The 22746-nt window shown below is 41.3% G+C and overlaps 1 protein-coding gene across 1 annotated transcript in view; it reads right to left on the bottom strand.

The window, feature by feature from the left end:
* Window positions 1-7088: 7088 nt before the first annotated feature.
* LOC104536771 (mucin-5B) overlaps window positions 7089-22746 on the bottom strand; it is a 44347-nt gene continuing 28689 nt past the window's right edge. The window contains exons 28-47 of the mRNA XM_010179488.1: window positions 21997-22152; window positions 20725-20817; window positions 19890-20131; window positions 19196-19373; window positions 18645-18895; window positions 18042-18225; window positions 17321-17513; window positions 16441-16619; window positions 15845-15914; window positions 15582-15703; window positions 15185-15216; window positions 14561-14738; window positions 13459-13563; window positions 12808-12848; window positions 12129-12251; window positions 11087-11182; window positions 9769-9897; window positions 8868-8907; window positions 8063-8186; window positions 7089-7460 (exon numbers count right to left, since the gene is read on the bottom strand). Coding sequence (XP_010177790.1) covers window positions 7286-7460; window positions 8063-8186; window positions 8868-8907; window positions 9769-9897; window positions 11087-11182; window positions 12129-12251; window positions 12808-12848; window positions 13459-13563; window positions 14561-14738; window positions 15185-15216; window positions 15582-15703; window positions 15845-15914; window positions 16441-16619; window positions 17321-17513; window positions 18042-18225; window positions 18645-18895; window positions 19196-19373; window positions 19890-20131; window positions 20725-20817; window positions 21997-22152 — 2711 coding nt within the window. The 3' untranslated portion in view covers window positions 7089-7285. The remainder of the gene's footprint in view (window positions 7461-8062; window positions 8187-8867; window positions 8908-9768; window positions 9898-11086; window positions 11183-12128; window positions 12252-12807; window positions 12849-13458; window positions 13564-14560; window positions 14739-15184; window positions 15217-15581; window positions 15704-15844; window positions 15915-16440; window positions 16620-17320; window positions 17514-18041; window positions 18226-18644; window positions 18896-19195; window positions 19374-19889; window positions 20132-20724; window positions 20818-21996; window positions 22153-22746) is intronic.

Raw genomic sequence — 22746 nt, 5'->3', positions numbered from 1 at the left:
GATTCTCACCCATAGGCACTCAATCCTACTGTCACTATTGCTGATCTCTAGGCAGTCAAAGCATTCCCTGACATACACGGCCACACCATCACCTCTCCTTCCTTGCCTGTCCCTTCTGAAGAGCTTCTACCCATCTATGGCAGCACTCCGGTTGTGTGATTCATTCCACCATGTTTCCATGATAGCTACTACATCATAGTTATTCCGATGCGCGATAGCTTCTACTTCTTCCTGCGTATTGCCCATGCTGCGTGCATTGGTGTAGACACACTTCAGTTGGGCTATAGGCCCTGCCACCTTTTCACACGGAGCAGTTCGAATTTCTGTCAAGCCATTTTCAGGGACTTCCATGGTCACTAACCTGTCAGTGAAACTTGTAGCTTGGTTGCTGCATGGAACTCCATCCCCTACCTCCACTGGGATGGTAGTCTGAAGAGTCTCACTAGCGCACTGTCCCACACATGTCAGTGCTCCATCCCCAGGCTCATCGCTAGTGAGTTGTGTTTTATCCCCTTTCCCCCCTCCCCCTTTCAAATCTAGTTTAAAGCCCTGTCTATGAGCCCTGCTAACTCTTGTCCCATAAACCTTTTCCCCTTTTTAGATAGACATGCCCCATCTTTTGTCACCAAAGCTGGTGAAGTGTGAACTGATCCCTGATTAAAAAACCCAAAGTCCTGCCTGTGGCACCAGTCCTGAGCCAGGCTCTGTTGGCTCTTTCTGTTTATCACCTCAGATCTCCCTGCAACTGGTGGGATAGAGGAGAACACTACTTGTGCTCCAGATCCCTTAACCAGTTGTCCCAAGCCCTTGAAATCCCTTTTCATTGCTCTCAAACTACTTGTTGTAATCTCATCATGGCCCACCTGAAAGACCACCAATGGGTAGTAGTCACAGGGTTTTCATTTTACAGAGGCTATAAGGGTCATTATTATAATCTATTCTGAGCAGCACAACACAGGATACAAAAATGTCACCCAATCAACTACCTGCTGATGGAAAAGCACAGATGTATTTAGGAAGATGTCCAGTCCAATTTATTTGGTGATGGAGAAGAATAAGCATCCACACTGGTGCCACAGGGGCTATTCTGGTTCTCAGTAAAGAGTGTCCAGATAGGCACTTCACCATACAGAGCAAGCATTGCAGGCTATAAAAATTCTTTGAAGGATTAGCAAACTAGTTATTTAGGAAGGGTGTGATGAATTGTAGCAGTTCCTGAAAATTTTCCTGGGGTAACAGTAAAGAAAGATGGATTTATCAACTACGTTGCATACCTAGGAAATCTTTTCCATGTCTAACCTGAAAAGACTGCATCTGAAAAAAAGCCAGAGAATATTATGAAGAGCAAATAGAAAGTGTAAATGGGCAAGCTAGAAGTTGGGATGCTTGGGCATGTAAAGCTACCTGCTGTGGTCCTTTACAGAAATAACCCTGGGGGAAAAGATAATTCCAGGCCATAAAGTAGCAGCTGGTATGCTACACTGGTAGTCTTGTTTGCAGTACAATGCTCATTGAAGGTCAGATTAAACTCTGGTTTTAAGCCAGGTCTTTATGGTATTACGAGAAATGGATCAGTCAGTACAGAAAAATGTAAAGAAGTGAAGGCAAGACACTGTAAAGGAGTGGCAGTGGACTTGCCTCGTGCCTGTCTTTGAATAGCAGTGTACGGAGAGATAGTGACACAATTAAAAAAACATTTCAGAGCTGGAACACAAAAAGGTTTATGCACTTCTTCAGTGGCCTTCAGAAATTCAAGTTGAGTCTAACTTACATATAAAACACATAAGAATGGCAGAAAACTCCCTGCCTGCTAAGTTAGCCCAATTTTAAGCTCCCTTTGATTTGCTAGAATCATGCTAAGGGACATTAGTGTAGGTCAAAATATGACTCACTCTGTGTCAGGGTTGAGAACGAGATCAGTTACTAAGGACTACAATTGAAAAATCAGAGGGGAGTAAAGGAAAAGTTCACAAGACCACTACAAATGGTAAAAGTGAGATGAAGCACTCGCCAAAGAACCTATTGAAAATAATTAAAGTGTTCTCAGCATTATTCTTATCAGAAATAAGGGTGAAAGGATCTTTCACTGAAAGTCCTGAGGATCATAAAATCATAGAATCATAGAATGGTTTGGGTTGGGAGGGAGCTTAAAGCTCATCCAGTCCAACCCCTGTCATGGGCAGGGACACCTCCCACCAGCCCAGGCTGCCCAAAGCCCTGTCCAACCTGGCCTTGAACACTGCCAGGGAGGGGGCATCCACAGCTTCCCTGGGCAACCTGGGCCAGTGTCTCACCACGCTCACATTCAAGGCAGAACACAGGGTTGGCAGAATTTACAGTAAATATCTGGCATTTCTCATTACAAATATATAAAATTGACATTTGGGATCAACTTCTTACATTGCTTTAAAGGATTTAGATGAGATAGGGCTGTACTTACCTTACACTGCCTCTGAAGTCAGAGCAGGGAGAGGTGGGGGCATTTCCAGAAGACACTTGAGCTCTCAGGTAAATTGCACAGTAATTTTCAGTAACTACACAGAAAGTTTACATTGCCTCAAGCCCTTATTTATACATACGGTTTTTTAGGTAGATGGGATAAACCAGAGCCTACCCACTCAGTCCTCTTTGATTTCTTCACTCGTGTATCAGTGGTCAACCTCACTGGACTGGATCCTCTGAAGAAATAGCAGTTAAATAATTTTCTTTCCAACAAGGAGGTTATTTTAAAAAACAGGCCTTCACAGAAAGCAAACTTGAGAGAAACAGGGATACCTATAAACAGAGCATCAACCTACAGTTACAGGAAGCCACTGGACATTACCTTCGAATTAAAAAAGTCATTAAATTAAAGCCAGTGAGTATCAATTAAACTGCCTTAGAGAAAGGGGTGTGAAAACTGGGTCTTCACATCTAGAGAAAAGTAAAGTGTACAGGAAATTACAACCTCTCTTGATCAAACAACCTTCATGATCAAACCCTGGCCTACTTTGGACACAAACCCAATTGCCTGGGCACAGGGCAGATGGGGTTGCTTTCCTGAGTGAGGGATTGCTGCTGTCAAATATTTAAATGGATGTGAGAATGGGCTTGTACATGCTAAACTGAGGCTCCATTGTTGCCTTGAAGATACTGAATAATCAGATCCTTTGAAGTGTAAAAACCAGAAAGATTTTCACAACTGATACCTTTGTCTTGGTACTTTGGAAAATTGTCACAGTTCTTTCTCCTAAAGGATATTTGGGATGCCTGACAAAAGCAAGTGCAGCAGCTTCAGGTTTGCAAATAGCATGTTCTATACTACTGCAAAAGGCTTTAAGAACTTAAGTGTTACAACCATATAAAAGAAACAAAAGCCTACCTATATCCTTATCTTAGATTAGAAAGGAAATATAAACAAGGCCAAGAACATGCTTTTGAGCACAGGAATCTGTAGAAGAGTCAGGCACAGTTCTCAGACCACCCAATGCTTGGTCTCCCCCTTACCTGCAAGATGATCCATCGAATTTGCCAGACCATTTTATTTTATGGTTCATTACTAATCAGATAACTTTCCTGAGTGATATTTAGACGTTTTTTTTATGTTTACCTTACAACTTTCTCATTCTAATTGTTAAGCCAGTAAGCTGAAACAAAATAGGTGCAGCATTCTTTTAAACAATCCTTTCTGTATTATAGGGCATTTACAGTTCACAGCCTTTGTTTTCAGCTCAAGATTCTAGATACCAGAATAGATTGATATCGATACAGCACACTGTAGATAACACTAGAGGTCCAATTCCACAGCCAGGAGACCCACTCAGTGGAAAATTTTGTTAAAGAACAGTGCCTCTCCCCAAATAAAAATCCAGAGCACACCTTTATTTTCTTCTCCTCTTTGCAAATACCAACAACTAGTAACAAAATCTAAACAAAAATTCAGCTAAACTACGTCAAAGTAGTGTTGGGAACCAACTTTTCCAAGCAATAGGCAAGTTCACCTCATAATGGCAATCCAGGCTCAGAGCACACCAGTGACATGATAAAGTGTCTCAGGACTTGTTCATCTGACATGAGGCACTATCTTCAGCAAATATTTATTTTAGCAATATGGGACAGTACTTCCTGGTGTGTTGCCTCAGAACTGTGCAGTGAGTGAAAGTACCATCCTTGCATGATAAGAAAAGAATGGCTACTGGCTGAAACCAGCTAAGCCCTGGCCCAACTGGCTCAGCTGAACGCTGGTTCTCCTGGGGTTACCCTATTGAAGTGGATGCTGGTGTAAAGAATTCACGCAAAAGGAAGAAACAGTACTTGGAGCAATGCCACAGCTTTTTCTTGAGTTATGCCAGGGAAATGTTTGACTTGCAGAGACTAGTCGCTAACTGGAAGAGATGGCCTGGGGTTAAAGATGAGGGCTTGACTGTGCACATGTGAGAAGCAGCCACACAGCAGTGGCAGCAAGATCACAGTCAAATAAAGCATTCACAGGAAAGCTTTTCCTGGAAGAGCCACTTATGTTCAACTTCGTCAGCTCTGGGGCGTCTCATGACAACAGCCTAAAGAAGGACACGCAGACTTCAGCTACAGTGTAGCTTGCTCTATGCAAGGAGCAATGCCGCTGTATGCAGTGGCAGAGCCACTCGGCAAGAAGGGCCAGACTTGCAAGTGGGTCATTATATCTATTTGTTTCCAGTGTAAACCTTTCCCAAGATTGAGCAGCTTTCAGGCTGACTTTTGTTTCTGTGCATTTGCGTGTGTGGGTCGGGGGAGATATTTGACCCATTGACTGTCTCTGAGGTGAGGAAGCTGAAAGTTCTCATTAAAGAGGCTTTGCCTCGCTGGCTGCATCCTAGCTAAATAGGACTCTGCACCTGTGAACAGGCGATCGGTGAATTAACTTTAATACCTGGCCCTCAGAGCTGTAAATATTATTGCACAGGACAGTTAAATGCAGGCCTGAGTGAGTAAATGAAGTGCCAGGTGGAGAGTGCCAATGGAGAAGGTTTCACATGATCCTCTGTTCAAAAGCACTTGAAAATGGAAATATAGCTTTGGTTCCAGTATTTCACTTGCCTGAAAAGCAAAATGCATGCCAGAAATTAACAGGAAAGTATACCTATAAATCAATGACATTCTCATTTTCTGTATAAAGTCTCATCATTACTAAAACACAGAAGAACAGAAATCTAAGTACACCTGGTAAGATTAGATAGTGTTTTATGCCCTTCTCCCACCTGAAGATAATGCAGAGATGGGAAACATTTCTGATCCTGTTCTTGGTAAGCCATCCTCCTGAGACTGATTGCTTTGGAGCGTTTACATGACTGTGTATCTGGCTACTTATAGAATCTGTTTACTCTTCTGATGGCAAAAGCACTGAAGAATGATTTCTTTCCCCTCAGGGTAAGGCAAGGAGGAAAGAAAGGAATGTCCCTTTTTGCTGCTGTTCTTTGCATTGTAAAAGCATGCATGCACTTGATTTGTATCAGTAACAACAGTTTTCTTGGCTAATGTGAAATTTATACATGAGCCTCACCATCAAACAACTGCAACACATGCCTTCCAAAGGAGCTGCATTGCACTGACAGTAAACCGAATTGTTCGGAGATTCCTATCATTTATAACCAAGTAAACTGGCCCACTGACTACTGCAGAGGCTGGGAATGGGAGAGCTATGTTCAATTCAGTGATCCCTATGAGGCCCTTTCATCTTGAGATGTTCTGTGTTTCTATAATTCATTGCTTCAGCACCTTCCGGATCTTGTTGCCCATGATTTCCAAAGATACCTGTAGTGTGCCTATTCCCACTGTGATTGTTAGGTACACCCAGCATCTCTTTTATTGTTTATAGGAAACAAAATAAAAACAAAAGTTGAAAATCACCTCCTCTCACTTCAGCTGTCTACCCTAGCTTTCAAAATACCCAGTGCTGAGAAACTGATAACCTCCCAAGGGCTTTTACATCAGTCTCAGGCTGAGACAAATCACTCCGGAAAGGGGCTGGAGAATGAGTTAATTAAAACAACCTGAGCTGAATCCTGCAGAGGCATAACATAGACCACCCTATTGCATCACACTGATGACCCAATAAACATAGGACTCTCAGGTGGGAGTGGAGAAAAACATGTACCATTCAACTCCTATGCCTATTCAAAGTCAAGGATTCCCACAATTTTAAGATTAATAACACCATTATGGAACAGTACACATGAAAGTAACCTAAAATCAGCTGAAAAGATTTATTATGAAAATGAATCAAAGATTACTTGGGGCTCAATAGCTGCAGCATTTTAAAATGGAAAGCTGAAGTTTAATATCTGCTTGGTCAATTCAAAAGCTTTCCCTTCCAAACAGTTCCCAGAAGCCCCCACACAGCAGGCTGCAGGACACTTCACTCTAAGCCACAGTCCTCAGTTCTCTTTCAGGTCACAGAAGACCAAATTGCTCAAGTAGCAGAAGCATCTGCCTGCCTTGTGTACTCTGAAGGTATTGTTGGACCATTTTAATCCCTGTCTATGTAAGATACTGTGACCAGTACCATTGGATGTGCTAGCTGGGAGTCAATCTTTTATAACACAAATCATAAGCAAGTAACCAGTAGTGAGACTGAACACCAGTCTCTCACTTGACAGCTCAGAGTTTGATGTTGGCAAATAATATACAACATCAGTGAAGTAAAGACTCACAGTAAGGGTGCAAATATATTAATTTTGTAATGTATGTAAAACATGTTTTTACACTCCTGATGTAGTGCCCACTATACAGAAGGAAAAAAGGACCTTGCTTTTTTCCAGTGACCCAGAGTCTTAGCCAAAGTAGGTTCAGGACCACTGGTGAGAAAGACTCAAATGTGCCACTGAGCTGAGTCCTGCCTTTCCAACTGAACCACAGCTCTGAAAGTGATTGCTTTTTCCCTTCTAAGGGAAATGAAATGATGTGTATGGTTACGGGTTTTACAACGTTCACTTTCTTCAAGAAGGACTTTTGAAAGGCATCAGCAGTCTCTAGGGTGTCTTGTAATAACCTTGACTTATACACCACTATGACATTAAAGACTTTAGCCACCTTGCCCCCTTAGCAGCATCACTGAAACAGGAGAACAAGTCCTCTTTGAAATGCAGTTTATTCTACAAACATTTAGAGTAAAATCCTTAGCTAATTTCCATAACTGCATATAATATCAGAAGGAAAAAGCACAAGAGAGAAATATGGTAATCTGAAGGTTATTCACAGCTGTTTTCTAAACTACACACTTGCTAGGGAAGCATTAAATAGGAGCTGAAAAGTTTCCTTTAGTTTATGCTCATGTTCTTCTCTTTGGGCATTTTGTTTCCACACATCCACATTCGTCTACATGGACGTATGTGAATTGGACTCTCTTATGCTCAGAGCAAACCAGATCCACCTTCACTTCGTGACTCCTTTTTTCATGACAGCAAATGCATTTGTGTTCCATTTCGTGTGCCTCAAAGGAATACCTGTAGAAAGGAAATTTGCACATCAGTCTGCTGCCTGTTGTCTTCCCAAACTGATCATATTTGCTGCTTCAAATGGAGGTACTTTTAAGGAGCAGAGGAGCAAAATTTCCTATCTATTTTTCTGCTTACTCGTAACAGTCCTTCCTTAAGATACTACTAGCCATGCACAGCCAGATGCTTTGACATCAATGGGGAGAATTCCAGTAATTTCAGTGGATTTTGGATTAGGCCCATTCTGGCAAGACAGAAAGGAGCAATCCATGCAGAGACCAAAGGGGAAAGGAGGACAGGGGAAAGAGAGGAGAGAAACTCCACTGAGCACCAGAGCTGTTCAAAACCACAAAAGTACATGTTTAAGAAGAAGCAGTTAATAAATTTAGCTGATGTCTTTTCAAAGGCACCTATTTTCCTGGGGAAGATAAGGCACTCCTGTCACACTCAAGTCATTTAGTCACATTGCTAATGACTTCTGTTCTGCATACCCAGTTTCCCAAACAGGTCCTCTTAAATAGCTGGAAGGGGACAGACAGCTGGAGCTGGTTGGCAAAAAGAACCCAGGAAGATCAGACATGGGGGAAGACAGAGAAAGGTTTCCTACTCACACAGAATAGGTACTGCACGTCCCTTCACAAAAGGGCACTGGAACTGGAGCAGCTGACTTACAGTTGTTGTGGACGATATACTGCTCTTTCACATTGCGTTTGCATTTATGTGGCAGGTCAATACCTGTGCAGAAGAACACTTCAGTTAGACTTTTTCAAACTGGGGAGAAAAGTTTTGAAAGGTGTCTATCTGCTAGGAAACCAAAGACAGCTCTTCTGACTAAAACTTTTTACAGTTCAAAAAACCAAATGAGATTGCAAAGAAGCACTAATTCAGCAAAGCAATTTCCCGCTGGTCAAGGCACTGTTCTATTATGGACTAGCTTAAATGAAGACTTACGTATAAGTTCATGTAAAGGTACCATTGAACCAAGACCTAAAGGACATGTGAATATTTGAGGTTTTTTTAAATTAGTATAAATGACATTTGTGACTCTATAACAACCTATGAATTCTGAGTGGATGCTATGAAAAAAAGACCCTTTTTTCCATTCATTTTCCAGATGGAAGAATACAAACATATTTTCCACAAATATTCTTATCAAGAGTATAGCTCAAACTCACAGTATTTCAATTAAATAAAAACACAAAAAAGAAGATAAAAGAATTTTAGTGTCCCCATTGCAAGAATGAGGCAGATATTTAGCCTCAGCTGTGAGTGGATTTTTAGCCTGTGTGGTATAAAACAGCTCTGCTGCTGAGAAAAGTCTTCCAGTCTGTTGAAACTGCAGACTACTCTCAGGACTATAAGCATGGGAGAATCTAACAGTATTGGAATAGGGAATCAGCGATTTAATGCACTCACATGTCTTACAACAGCCATCTGAAGTGACTTCAACTGTCCCCTGTGTTGAAAGCAAACATAATCAGAACAGTTTCGATGCACATATTGCTAAGCAGCCAGCAGCAACAACGAGACTTCATGTATATTTCCACATCTCTAACCAATAGATTCCTCATCAGACCAAATTGGGTACCAATTATATAAAATTGCTTAAAAAAATCCAGCAAGGAAGGGAGTGAATTTTCTTAAAACTATGTATCTTCTCACAAGCCATGTAAGATGTCCTGTAGCACACAACTGATTTTACACAGGTCTTACTGAAACCAGCACAAAAACCCCAGCCCCACAGAATGACAGCTGGAATTGAGCAGCCTGACCAGCACAGAACCTACCCCAAAGTTTATTCAAGTCAATGGCTGTCTTTGTCCCTGCTTTGGTTTTGAAATCTACTGCAAAGCCCCACAGAGCTTCTGAAACTGGAAACCACTAATTGTTGAAAGCCAGGGCATGAATGATACCCCTTGCTCGTTCATGTACCACTTCTTTGCTTAGTGATAGATCATGTATCAGAAGACACTGTGTTCATGGGTTCCCCAGGAGTCCATGGTGAGCTACCATTTGCTTAATTGCATTTCATGACACTGGTGTTTCTCAAGTGATGAAAAATTCCACCCTTCTATTACCCCAATATGATACTCTTTCAATTTCTAGTGCTTATCCCACAACAAGTAAAATGCATGAGTTTTTTGCAAATACTTTTGTTTTACCTCCATAGAACACTCCATTCAAGGCTGAAAAAGCACATTTCCTTCAAACAAGAATGATCAGTTCAGAAAGATTATTCAAAACAGTGAAGAAAACTCCCAGACCAACAGCAGGGCTCATTCCAGAAGGTTTGTTTTTCTGGCTCTAAAATACTTACTGGGACACAGTTTGATTCTTCAAATGGTAGGCAGACCTTTACTGTACTAGTCAAGGAAAACTGGCCTGCTGATTCAGTGCATGTATACTGAGTGCAGTTATCATATGGAGCTTTATAACTCTTTCCAACCTAAATAAAAAAGGAAAAAGAAACCCCAACTCAATATACTATAGCAATAAAAATAAAATAATGCAACAGTAATCCAGCCAGTGAACTGGCAGAGGGACTGGATTGTTCATATCACTCTGAAAGTGCTGAGGTGTCTGGTACTTGCACCTGCAAATTCTGTACCAAGCTCTCCCACTACTAGCCTATGCAAAATCCCCTTTGTGGCCATCTAGGTGGAAAGAATCAAAAGCTGGTGGCTGAGTGATCATACAGGTATGAAAAGAAATGCCAGAAGGTAGGTGTGTTAATGTATGTGAAATAAAATAGACACAAAAGAAAAACAACTCTTTTAAAGGATTTCAACAGTTTTCATCTTTAATAGATAGATAAAAACCAAAACGTGTGAAAGAGGGTAAAAGCCTTCACAATAGAGGTTAATGGATAAATGCAAAGTGTCCTCATGGAAACATTAAAATTGCATATTGGCACAGAAGAAGCTAGTTTGCAAGATAAATTATCAAGGAATAAAAAGATGAAATAGAAAAGATGCAGAACACAAGAGCTACCAGAGGAGCAGTAGTATGTAAGACAATAGTCATTGGTTGAGACAGTGTCATTAACCATTCACAGGAGTAGCAGGTTGTAATAAAACTAAAGAACTAGCTTGAGGCTCAGCTCATGTCTACACAACGCCACGCTCACAAGACATGATGTATTACCTGGGTGTGTTTCCAAGTCACATTACAGTACAGCAGCTGTGCCACTTTCAATTTCTGCCTCAGCAAATTCAGAACTACTGCTAGTACAGTTCTATCAGCTTGCTCACACTATTTAGCTCTACATCTCCTGGGCAAGATAATGACACTGTTTCCAGACTGGAGCAGTATGGTGTGAAGCCAGCTCACATATCTCCACAAGAGCAGTATTACACAGTGTGACCATCCCCTCCAAACTCTTTCTGTTGCATTGCAGGAAGAGTGGTAACATGATTTCCATTCCTGCCAGAGATGTATAATTTTAACACAGTGGTGTCTGTGAGATACACAGAGCAGAGAGCACCTGTATAAACGTCTACATTTACTTTGGAAATACAGACAATTTTAAATCTGCCTAGAGGTCTTCCCAGACTCAAAATGTATGACACTGGTTCAAAAAATGCGGAGGTATTTTTGATAATTCAGCCCGGTGTGCAGAGCAAAGGAGCACCTACCTCAATGGTCACATTGCCAAATGGAAAATTTGCCACACATGCCACTTGCTGACACTGGCTGCAGCACTGACCCTCCTCTTGGACATAGCGGAAACCCTGTGGGAATAAAGTTTCCATTTAGCCATGTTACCAGATGTCTTATTCATTAAGGACCTTTAGATCAAAGCCAAACTGTAGATGACAGAGGAAATGAGCCAACTTTCTGCTTTCATTTCTGTTGTCTTTGGAAACCTGTTGGAACCCTTTTAAACCTGACAATGAAAGCTGACAATTTCCTTCCCTTGTAGAATAGTGACTTCTAGGCACTTCAGTTACCATGAAGACCCTGTCATTGGCTATCCTTCTTTGAGCTAACATACAAATCAGGCCAAATAAATTAATTCAGCATATGATTACTTGCATAATCTACCACCTGTGCTTGGTCTGATATGATTGTTCACCAGAACTGCTGCTGTCAGACATACGAAGATCATGTATCAGATATTTCCTTCCCTTCATTTTAGGTATCCATTGGTCTCTTGGTGAGCGCGAGTGTGGCTGGCTTCAGGAAAAGTATAATGGTTTTATCCATTTTTAGGATTGGTGTTAGGTCTGGCCTTATCTGGCCAATAATGGAAAAGAAACCACTCTTTGCTTACATTCAGTAACAGACCAATAGACAAGAGTTTGTGTGCACTCTCAGCTCATGAGTACTGAGAAGTGTCTGGAAACATATAACCCACTGTTCAGTTTCTTTACAATCTTAATTTTTGAGCTGACAATGGGCAACATCAACAGAAGAGCACAAATGTCATCTTTCAGCAGTCAGACTTCTCTTCAATGGGTTTGTAATCGCTCTTCCTTAGGGCATCTTTCCAAGGGTGATCTCTTAAATTTGCTAGAGCTAAAATAACCAGCACTCTAAAAATAACTTTACAAAAAATCCAATAGAAGATTACATCCTCCTGTCTTTCAGTGAGGAAGCAATTACAACATCCCAGTTTTATGGTACATCCCAACAGCCATTGTTCATGGCTGGGGAGGCTGAGCGTGCAGCACTGACCTGCTGGCAGGTGGTCTGGCATTTCACTGGAACACAGTGGATACGGTTGGTCCGTGTCACAACGTCCTGCTCATCTGTGCATACACAGTCCTCACAAGAGCTTTTAGGCACCATTGCCCCAGGCTGGAAATAACAGAGGAGAGAGAAAGGAAAGAGGCCATGGCAAGGATTCAGTGGGTTCTAGAATAATATTCATCAAAAATAAGTGCTTATGCTTGGGATTTACTTTTGAAAGAACTTCTTGAAATTAATGCCTCCAGATCTCTAAAAGCTCTCACTATCAGTATCACAACATGAACGCAAGTCTGGTGCTCCCAAGCACGTTAATTGCATTACAGGAGTTACCATGTTATCTCATAAATTCCATGCATCAATTTTCACTCGGTTTGTCCTAGTAATCAATCTTACGGCATCCAATGAGATTTAAAATTTGTATTCAATCACAATACTGACTTCTTGACTCTAAAACATAGGTAAAATCTCATTTAGTAAGCAAGCTACTGGTCTCAAGCATTACCTATTCAGTAACATTTCCAATAGTACTTAAGACTACTGGCAGGGAAAAATTATAAGCCATTCTAATCCTGCTTTTTATGTGAGTGTTGACAATAACAGCTTCAGAAAATTCTGACTCAGGCAGCATTAACCTGTGGAAAGAAGTATCTGGAAGAAGACCTACCTTAAATTCAACTCCTTCAGAAACACATACACCTTTTGGTACTGTAAGAGAAAATAAAATGAAAAGGATGTGCTAGGAATGATATAAACAGTTACTGTAATCTGAATTGTGAGTGATTTAGGGGAGACAAAGAGGAGAACTGAGCTTATTCATGAGCTTTAATAGCCTGCACAAAAGGGGGGAAAAGTGGCTAGTACATGGTGCTGTTATTCAAAAGCCTACATGTAACATCTGCTCAGATGTTATGCATGAAGTGGGGAGTCATTCTATATCCTGCACTTTCCATGTGGTACAAATTTATTTACCTCATGGCTTTTTACCCATAATTGAAATTAGTCGAGCTTTATTTTTAAACATCTTGCTGGCAACAGAGCCATTGGAAAGCTGGGTCAAGTATGTGAATCTGGAAGTATTAATTTGGCAGCAGAGCTTTGGGATGGGTTCAATGTAAGTGACATTCAGTATCTGATCTTAATTCACAGAACCTACAGAGAACCTGCACCAGTTAGTTCACCACCCCCACAAAAAAAAGCACTAATTGTAAAGGCTGAGAGGGAAGAGAAGAGACTACTGCTTTTGTTTTTGACTCATCTTGAAAAAATGAAATAGCTGAAGGAATAAATAAAACACCTTAAGGAACATGGTACTTACTACAGGAGAAGATAGGACAACAGCCATTGTCAGATATAGCAACTACTGGCTGGAAGCCTAAGTCACATGCTGTTTTGTTGATAATGCAGGTTTTTATATCACATTCTGCAATAGATAACAGAGATGAAGTAAGCTAAAGCATCCCATCCAGCAGTAATACTTGCAGACCAAAGCTTGAACATCTAAGAAACTGGGTAGAAATAGATGCTTCTTGAACCATACATTTTTGGAGTTTGGGACATGTTCAGGTGAAGTATCTCTAAGCTTGCTCTACTGTAAAGCTAGACATATACTTCAGGCCCTTCTTCCTGCTTCTCTTCCCCCACTGGATGGCATCTCTAAAAAACTAAACACCCTCATCTGAGAGAAGTGTCAGAGAAACAAGTTGGGGTACAGGTGAATGAGTCAGAGTGAAAAAAAATGAAGAGGCAATGGATGAGAGCCAAAGATACAAAGGTTGGAACATGCAAGGCAAAGAACCCTGACAGTGCCCATTGCTCCCTCAAGGCATCCAAGGAGTATATTGAACTGCTGCCTGGCAGCATGAAGGGTTGAGGAGCAGATAAATATCCCACCCTCATTCCTAATATTCCCTGTCCTGCATCTTCCTATAGGTGCTGGGAGTGGCCAGGGTTAGAAGCAGGTTGACGAGGAGGCCCTGTGCTCTGGTGGGTATTTGGGACTGAGAGGATGCAAATGGAAATGTGAGGGCAAACATAAATAAAGAACTTCCACTGGAGCCCTTGGGGCAGCCTGGAAGATGAGCACATCCTCTCTTGTTGGATGGATCTCTGCAAAGATCATCCTCTCATCTCAGAAGGGACAAGAGCCAGAGGATTCTGTGAAGCACCTGGTGGTCCCAATGGTCCATGGGGGAATTTTCCAACTTAAGTATCTACTGGGTCATGACACAAGTTTAGAATACAAGCTGGATCAGAGGATGTCTCTCCCAATAGCAAGAAGTCCTGGCATGTAGATGGAAGAATTAACCACTCCAGTGCATTTATTTGAATATGGTACCTGTGGCGTACCAGATCTCACTTGAGGATTTACTGCTAAAGGTGAATGATGCTGCATTATGACATTTGAGTTATCTACTCACCACAGACTGTCTCTGTGCAACATGGATCATCCAGACGTGGTTTTATTTTGCGTACAAAGCCCTCCTTAGTGCAGTTGATAGGTGGGGCTTTAGCACAAGGGCGGGGGAAGCAAGAGATATTCAAGGTTGCTTCATCACAAGTACAGTATTGACAGTCATGCTCCCAAGCTTCTCTAGGCTGTGAAAACAATAAGCATAGTTAGTTCAGAGAGCAAGAACTAAAAGCATTATATTAATGAATGCCTGCTGCAAGACAATGTAGGGCTGGGTTGCCCCAATTTATTATGTCAGAAGAGTTCAACTCCTAGAGGGAGTAGAAGGGAACAGTAAGAAAAAACGCTATAATCTGCCACTTTCCTTTGCAGTTTTATGTGTTTCCAGAAGAGAAGCCATTGGTAGTTCTGCCAGGAAACAGTGATTCCCACAAACAGCTATTTCTGCTTCTGCACCTCAAGTGATCACTAAAGTTCTGACAATAAAATCTGCTGTTTTCTTTCCCACTGCCATTGCAGTTCACTTGTATTTAAGCTTAGAATTAAAAGAAAAAAAAACGACATGCAGTCATTTTTACAGGAGGTCATAGCACCGAGCTGTAGTATAAAGACAGTATTTCCTTTTTCTTACCTGTTTCACTGACCCATCTTGTGCAGTGCAACCTGTAAAATGAATTACAGATTCCTTTAATGATAACTGAATCAGGGAAAACAACACAAGTAGGAGGACAGAATTAGAAGGAAGATCTTGAAATCTGAGAAACAGCCACAAAGAGAGATCCAGAGTGAAGTCACAGGTTGTGTACCCCAAACATCTTAAAAATCTTCCTCTTTGTTCTTTTGAAAGTTGCACTTTCTGCATAAGAGCAGGCATAAACTGCCTACCTAAAATATTTCCAGCCTCACTAGAAAGCGTCAGTATCAAAGTCTCCTGCATTTCCTCTGTACCCAGAACATTCCCCTTAATGTGCACTTCCAGTGAGGGTCTCATAGCCCCTTCCCATCCCACTATTTACATTATTTCTTACCACAGACAGAAACACAAATGCCATCATGATCATTCAGCAGAATTTTTCCATCAGGACAGTAGCATCCCTCAACGAACACTGGTGTGTTATTTTGGATGGGGATGGTGTCCTTAGAGACTTCCCTGCACAATTAAAATAGAAACAGGAACCAATGAGAGGCAGAAATGTGCCCCAGGGCAAACAGACACCTAAATCTGAAAGGGAATGTGAGCTTCCAGCCTTTCTCGGCAATTTTCAAGTGATGGCCTTAGGAAATGACCCACCTGCTGAAGCAAGTGTTTCTTTTTGCTTCCCTGCATGGCTTGTATACCTGATCCTGAGCACAGCCGGCCTCTGTGGAGAATTACAATACACAGGTTAGAAAGCCCAGACACACGCATACGCATACCCTTCAATGCACAACGAACAAACCGCACATTCTAACACAGCCCACCCCACGAGTCTGCAGTAGACCAGGCTCCTGCCCAGCAAGCGGGTCCCTGGAGCTTCAGCAAGAGGGGATCAATGGATTTAGCAAAGTGCTTGCGAGAGTGCTAGTAGTGCTTACCACTGAATCACTGAGTGCCTCGAGCAGGCCAAGCACACAGAGAAAAGCTGTGTGTTGCCATCTAGCGATGCAGCTAACACACAAGGCCACCCAGCTGAGCTGCTCAGGAGAGACTGTGAGCCTGTTTCGTATGTGTATTGCACCAGTTCTGTACTGGAACAATCTTTTTGATTTGTTCTTGCTTTTTCTCTTGTCCAGAGTAGCTCAATAAAGATTGAAGCTTGATGATGTAGAGGAATACAACAAGGCGTGTAGGTGAGGAAAGAACAGACTGGAGTCACTTCACCAGCAGCAGGGCTTTCCAAGGCTTACCACACTGCCCATTCGTCTGACTCCTCCAGTCCACGCAGATCCCGTGGAGCCCACACAAGGCTGCATACGTCTGCATGCTCTGGCACTCAGTGCTGGGGTGCTCTTCTGAGCACCCGCTGGCCACACACGCCTCATAATAGGGTTGTGGGGGGACCACGCTGTGGCACTCAGTCAGGTTCCTTCACAAAGCAAGGAGACAAACACGTCATTTCATTTCCTTGGGCTACTTTCAAGGAAGAATTCAACTCAGAACCAAACCCATCCTCACCCAGAGAAAACCTGAAGGTAAAGATACAACTACAAATTGCTCTAATAGGCAATACAACCACATGGAGTAATAAAGAATGAACTTTACTTCCGATTCTTTACAATGCTTTGAAAGGTAGCAATTTTATGTAGGACTGATACCTGCAAAGAAAACTCTCCTGCACAGCTCCCAATTATAATTCTATATGCTGACATCTTTATGTTTTTACATACACACATTTGCACACATTTTTGTTTTTACATACATACAGCAGTATGTTTTTACATGCACACATTTGCTTACTATAATCTGACTGTGTTCCTTTTCATTCAGAGCTTTCAGATACTGAATTATAGCTAGTTCCTAGCTGGCTTCTCCAGAACTTAAAGGGAGACGGAGTGCCAAGAAGCAGACACTATTAAGGGAGGGCTTATTTTTGATGATGCAGCTGAAAAATATCTACCAAACTCAGGAACATTCACACAGTGAAGTGATGTTCACTGCTTAGTTTTTCAAGGTGTGCCAGACTTCATATTTTCATAATGTCCTACGAGCAGTTCACCTAGGTCATGTAGTGAAGCTCAAAATTATCTTGTGGACTTATTTTTCGGGCACTTTTGGGAGCTGCCTTACCAGATGATTTTACACAGATTGGAAGGCTCACAGTGCTGATGATATTCAATCTCAGCTGGTTGTGCGACACTTGGATTACAGTGTCTGTTGGTAGGATCTGGGACTTTCCAATCTAATGCCATGTCTTTGTAGGACTCGATAACCGCACCATTCCTTTTCATAGCATCGTCAGACTTCTGGTTGGTGCAGGTACCTGGTAGAAATATAAAAGCAAAGTGACAGTTAGAGGGGAGTTGATGCTGATAAATCTGCTCTTAGAGAAAATGAAAGAGAAGACCTCCTCCTTGTGGGAATGGGGTCCTGGATGAGCTCACAGGAACTCTATGTAGGAAGAGAAGGCTAGAAGAAATAGTTTGCCAGTTACTCATGAAAACCAGAGTTGACATGTTGGTTGATGTGTTTCTCCTGGCCGCTAAAGCAACTGAGATGACTCTGTCTAGCACAAGACTCTCCAGATTTCATGCATTCCCATATGGAGTAGATATGACCAAGAAGAAGGGCATAGAAAGAGCCTATCTCCATCCACCAAAGGACTGTGAACAGAATGAAAGGAAGTAACTTAAAACTCTGTCTCCTGACAGTGTCTTTCCACCAAACAGCAATAAATTTGTTAAAGTTTGTGATAAATGGAAATCAGTGGAGTTGCAAGCATTTAGAGATGTTTACAAGGGGACGAGAGAAAGGAGGAGGGAAATTTATTGCCTTCATTATTGACACTCACCACACAGTCCCATGGTATTGTTATAAAACTTTCCGAAAGGGAGTTTTATGTAAAATGCAAGTCGGCTGTAGGAGATATAAACTTCTATTTCAGGTATTTCAACTATGACGTACAGGCCAGAACTGGTTATCCTGATACCATTCTTGGAAGTGTCTGGTACAACTTTCTTATCATTAAACAAAATCTAAAAGGAAGAGAAACAGAAGTTCTCTATGGACGTCCTTTTGTCAAGTAAAGTATGCAGTTTGTGCTATCGGAAAGCAGAGCAGCACAAATTCAGACCTCGGGTGCACTAAATGAAGTCTGTCAAAGGCAGTCATTTAAGCAGTTCTCTATTATTCCTTTTTAATATGTTGTCATTTAATTGAATACTCATGTCAGAAAGAAAAGCATAACTTTTAATTATGTGATCATTCCCCAAGTTTTTAGAATATAGAATTTTTTGTTGACACAAAGGAAAAAAAGAGAAAACAATGCATTTCCTACCCATTCAATTTTTTACTAGCTTTATCCTTTGTCATGAAAGGACATTTGGCAGTACAGTGATATAACTAGAGGATTGAGAATACAATGTTGAGAATACATTTTAACTCAATACTTTACCAGGTTTTTTTCTTTTCCATGTTCCATTGCTTGTGTCAGAATAACAACAGAGTTGTAATGAAAAATGAGAAGGGACATTGAACAAATTGCTCCATCAGTGGCACCACAGTAGTAGTTGTCTAAGTGAATCCAGAAGTTGCGAGAGTCAGGAAGAATTGACTTCACAAGGACATAGGTGCAGTTTTCTTTAAAATGATAATATGTTCCATCAAAAGTCACATAATGCTCATTTCCCCATCCACTGCAAATACCTGGAAGACAGAGTGACAGATTTCAAGTCTGGCTTCTCAGCTTCCTGTACAAGATGTTTTTAACTCTTTTAGTTGCTTTCAGTGAGAGCTGAAATAAACAGCTTGATAAAGAAAAATTAGCCTAGCAAGGACATTTGTATCTGCTCTTAACAGCCAATGTTTTAGATGAGACTTATGTTCCATTACCTCCTACTGAATAAATAGGAACATAACACAGATGTTGACCACATGGACTTCTCTTTCTTGAGGTCCAGCTGAACATAACAAAAATTTCAGGAATTCTCCTGCTGCAGTACTTACACTGACACTCAAAGACTTCACAGCAACCAGTTTCATCATAGTGTTTCGTGAATGGGAATCCATTGACACAGAGTTTCAGTTGCTGAGGAGGGCAAGTCATGCTGGACAGTTTAATATTATTTCCTTCTCCCAGGCAAGTGGCAATCTGGCAGTTTCCGAAGTTCCATGTTTCATTAAACTATTGACAGATTGAAAAAGGAGAGGCACATAACAAAGTAATGTAACAAAGCCTTTAAAATCACACACAGCAACTATGCTCCATTCAGTTAATTGTTTAGCATGGCATTATTTGCTATCTACTCTTTCTATGGAAACCAGGCAATATGAAACATACAGCAATCATCAGACCCTTGATATCTACCTCTGGTCTACAACGTTTTGTATAGAACTGGCCACTTAAAGTCCCGACCACTTCTGATGATGGGACACTGTCAAATGTGGTTTCCTAGCCTTTGATCAGCTTAGGTAGCTCTGCCTATATACAATCATTTAGATATTTCAGACGAACAAAATAATCCTCAACTTATTCCCTCAGTTATTTAGGGGCTTCTGGTATACTTCTAAACCACCTAATTCAGCCACATCTACACTACAGCTGTAGTGTTGGTTACCAGCATCAGAAGAGAACACCAAATCTTGGCTGCAGGCAAAGCCATAGCTGAAGAAACTTGGCTTCTTCTTTCATATCTCTCACCTTTCTAGGAGGAATGAGCCCAAGACAATCGCTCACAGGAGTCCCCGTGGAAGCAGAAACTTGGCTTGTTGTACTGGGAGCTGATGTTGGTGGACAGGCTTCATACTCTGAATCACAGATCTTGAGGGCCTCAGTATGACCAATTTTACACTTTGCCCAAACTAATTCAATCTGACACGATGCATTGCAAACGGAGTAAGCACAATGATCTGATATATTCACTGGCAGAGAAACATTCTCTCCTGCAAGGCCAAAACCTGACAGTTAGTGCTGGACTGTGCATGAAGCTGGTCACTCTCAAGGCCTGTGCATCTCAGATCAGCACATACTCGGCCCTGCATTTAACTAGCTGTGTCTGCCTGTACCCAATGGCCACGTTCAGGTGTGAGCGTCTGTCTGCAACTCCTTGAATTCAACGGCTGAATTGGAGAACTGAATACATCACTGGGGGCATCTGATCTTCATAAAGACCAGGAGACAGGTGGTTCAGGAACTAATAAGAGATGAAGAAGAGTTTTCCCTCCTCTGCTTTTGGAATATGGCTATGGATTACAAGCCCATGTTCAGCAGTTTAGGATTCAGGGTTTGTGCTGGAGTTCACTGAAGTTAGCATCTGGTATAAACTTCCTTACACCAGCAATATCCAAACCAGGACAAAGTTATAGGATATGGGAGAGTTGTAGTTCCGAAGGTGTTAGTTACAGTTCAAAGATGTAACAACTTGTGGTAATGTGTGACCGCAGCAGGCTGAATGAGCACTTGCTGAAGCACCCTTATCCAACAGTACATCTTCCCACATCAGTGGTGCAGAAAAAAAAATTGCTTGGTTTCTCACCCATTTGTATCAATTGTCCATTGTTACTGCAGAAGCAGGGAGTGGCGACCATTGACAATGGAGGTGCAGATGTTACAGGTTGCATATGTGGTTCTGCAGGAAATGAGATAAATAACTATTCAAATCCTCTGCTACTCTACTTTCAAGCCCTATGGCATCCATTACCTTCTCCACAATCACAGAAAGAGAAAATATTAACAATTTTTATACTCCCACCACATTTTGTACATGTACACACCAAAAACATCCTCTCTGTATTTATATACACTCTATTACACTGTATGCTACTAGAATAATACACACACAGTCCCTCTTGTAGTTAATTTTTTCTCTATATAGAATACGATAAACTGCCCTTCTGTTGCTGCTTATTCATTCCAATTTCAGGTCTCTTTAAACTTTTTAATCCTGCAGGACTTCACCTGACTTTGGAGAGGTGATTTCCAGTGGCACTCCATTTTTCCTTTTAATGCCTTGTTGCGAAAAATCTGTTGGTTTAAACACAAGCATATAATTTAGACATTTTTTGATGTCACAGTCACTCTGCTTTCAACAGTCCTTCTCAGCTATTACATCATTATACTTTTTATTCCACTTGTTAACACATTTACTAAATACCAAACAGAAAAGCTCACCGTCAAGTCTTAAGCTTTTCCATTCACTTGAGTAGAGAAGCTAACTTCTAATTCTCCTTGCCCTCTTTGTATTATTTGCTACCAGGATAATATATATTTTTAGCCACTTATTTTTCTTTTCTATAATCATGTGGCAAAATTCCAACTACTCTTTATTTGTTTTTACTTCCTATATTTTGTTCATTCACATCCCTTTCACCCTGCAACTTCTCTTTCGGAAAGGGTGCCAGGCAGTTTTGGTTTTTTGCTCCAGTGATCCATCTGAGACCAATTTATTCCAATGCAGAAAGAGAACAATAAGAACCACAGTGTGATATAGGTGGTAAGAAGGGGAAAAACAGCATTTAGAAGTATGAAATATTGAGACTAACAGCACCAGAGTGTTAACTGTGGTATGCCTGAGGTTATGGTAAAAACTGTACTGAAAAATGGCCAGATTTCTCTATTCTCTCTTTACCCCATTGACAGTAAGAATCTATAAAAATTAGACTTTTCGTCCCCATCATGAGATCCACAAGCTCTGTGCTTATCCTAGCATACTAGACATGCAGTAGGAGTCTTTTTCCAAGATGGAGGAGTCTTACTACCATTACAGACTTTCATAAAATCACCACCAAAACCCTTATAAGTCTAGTACCTTGTGCTGGTGTGGATGGTGTTTGGCAAGGGATGAGTGTTTTAATGACCTCTCCATTAGGGCCACAGACAGCATCACTGCACTCAGTTCCATATACTTGGCTGTATACAGTTTCATTTAAGGTGTAGGTCTTTCCATTGTAGCAGCAAAGGCAATCTGAGACACCAAACAAGCAAATGCCATGGTGACAGGGGAGACATGTAATATAAATACAAATGAAAAGAAAGCCAAACTCTGGATTTACCCTTCAGTAGTTCATATCATCAAACATTAATTACCTTGCTGAAAAACTTTCTCAGATTTTACTTGGGAAGTTGCACTGGGAGTCTATCTCATTTATTTAAAGTGGGATGGATTTTTGTTGTTGCTGGTGTTTCTTGGAGTCAGCTTGCACAGAGAAATTAGTGGCTGGTCAAAGCATCAGAACTGACCTCACCCAGCATGAAACACAGGTGTATTCCCTCCTGGCAGGGTACATGACTGGGCTTACTGCCTTGCTGAGTGATAAAACTCTGGCTTAGAAGGTGTTGCGCAGTCATTTCCATCCATTAATGAGGAACATGCAGTGACAGTTTCATTTAAATGTATGAGAAGCTCTCCAAGTTTTGGAGAATGTGCATTCAGGAACCTAAGGGAATATATCTATTACTGTAACAAAATCAGCAAAACTGGAGGTGTGTCATCTCCTGGATGACCCTATATTTTGGGATGTGGTTTCTCCCAGATATGGGAATGAACTGATACCGTACC

This window comes from Mesitornis unicolor, unplaced genomic scaffold (genome assembly GCF_000695765.1).
Source record: "Mesitornis unicolor isolate BGI_N332 unplaced genomic scaffold, ASM69576v1 scaffold9072, whole genome shotgun sequence".
NCBI lineage: Eukaryota > Metazoa > Chordata > Aves > Mesitornithiformes > Mesitornithidae > Mesitornis > Mesitornis unicolor.
The sequence above is the reverse complement of the archived record's forward strand: the minus strand, read 5'-3'. Positions and strand labels throughout refer to the sequence as shown.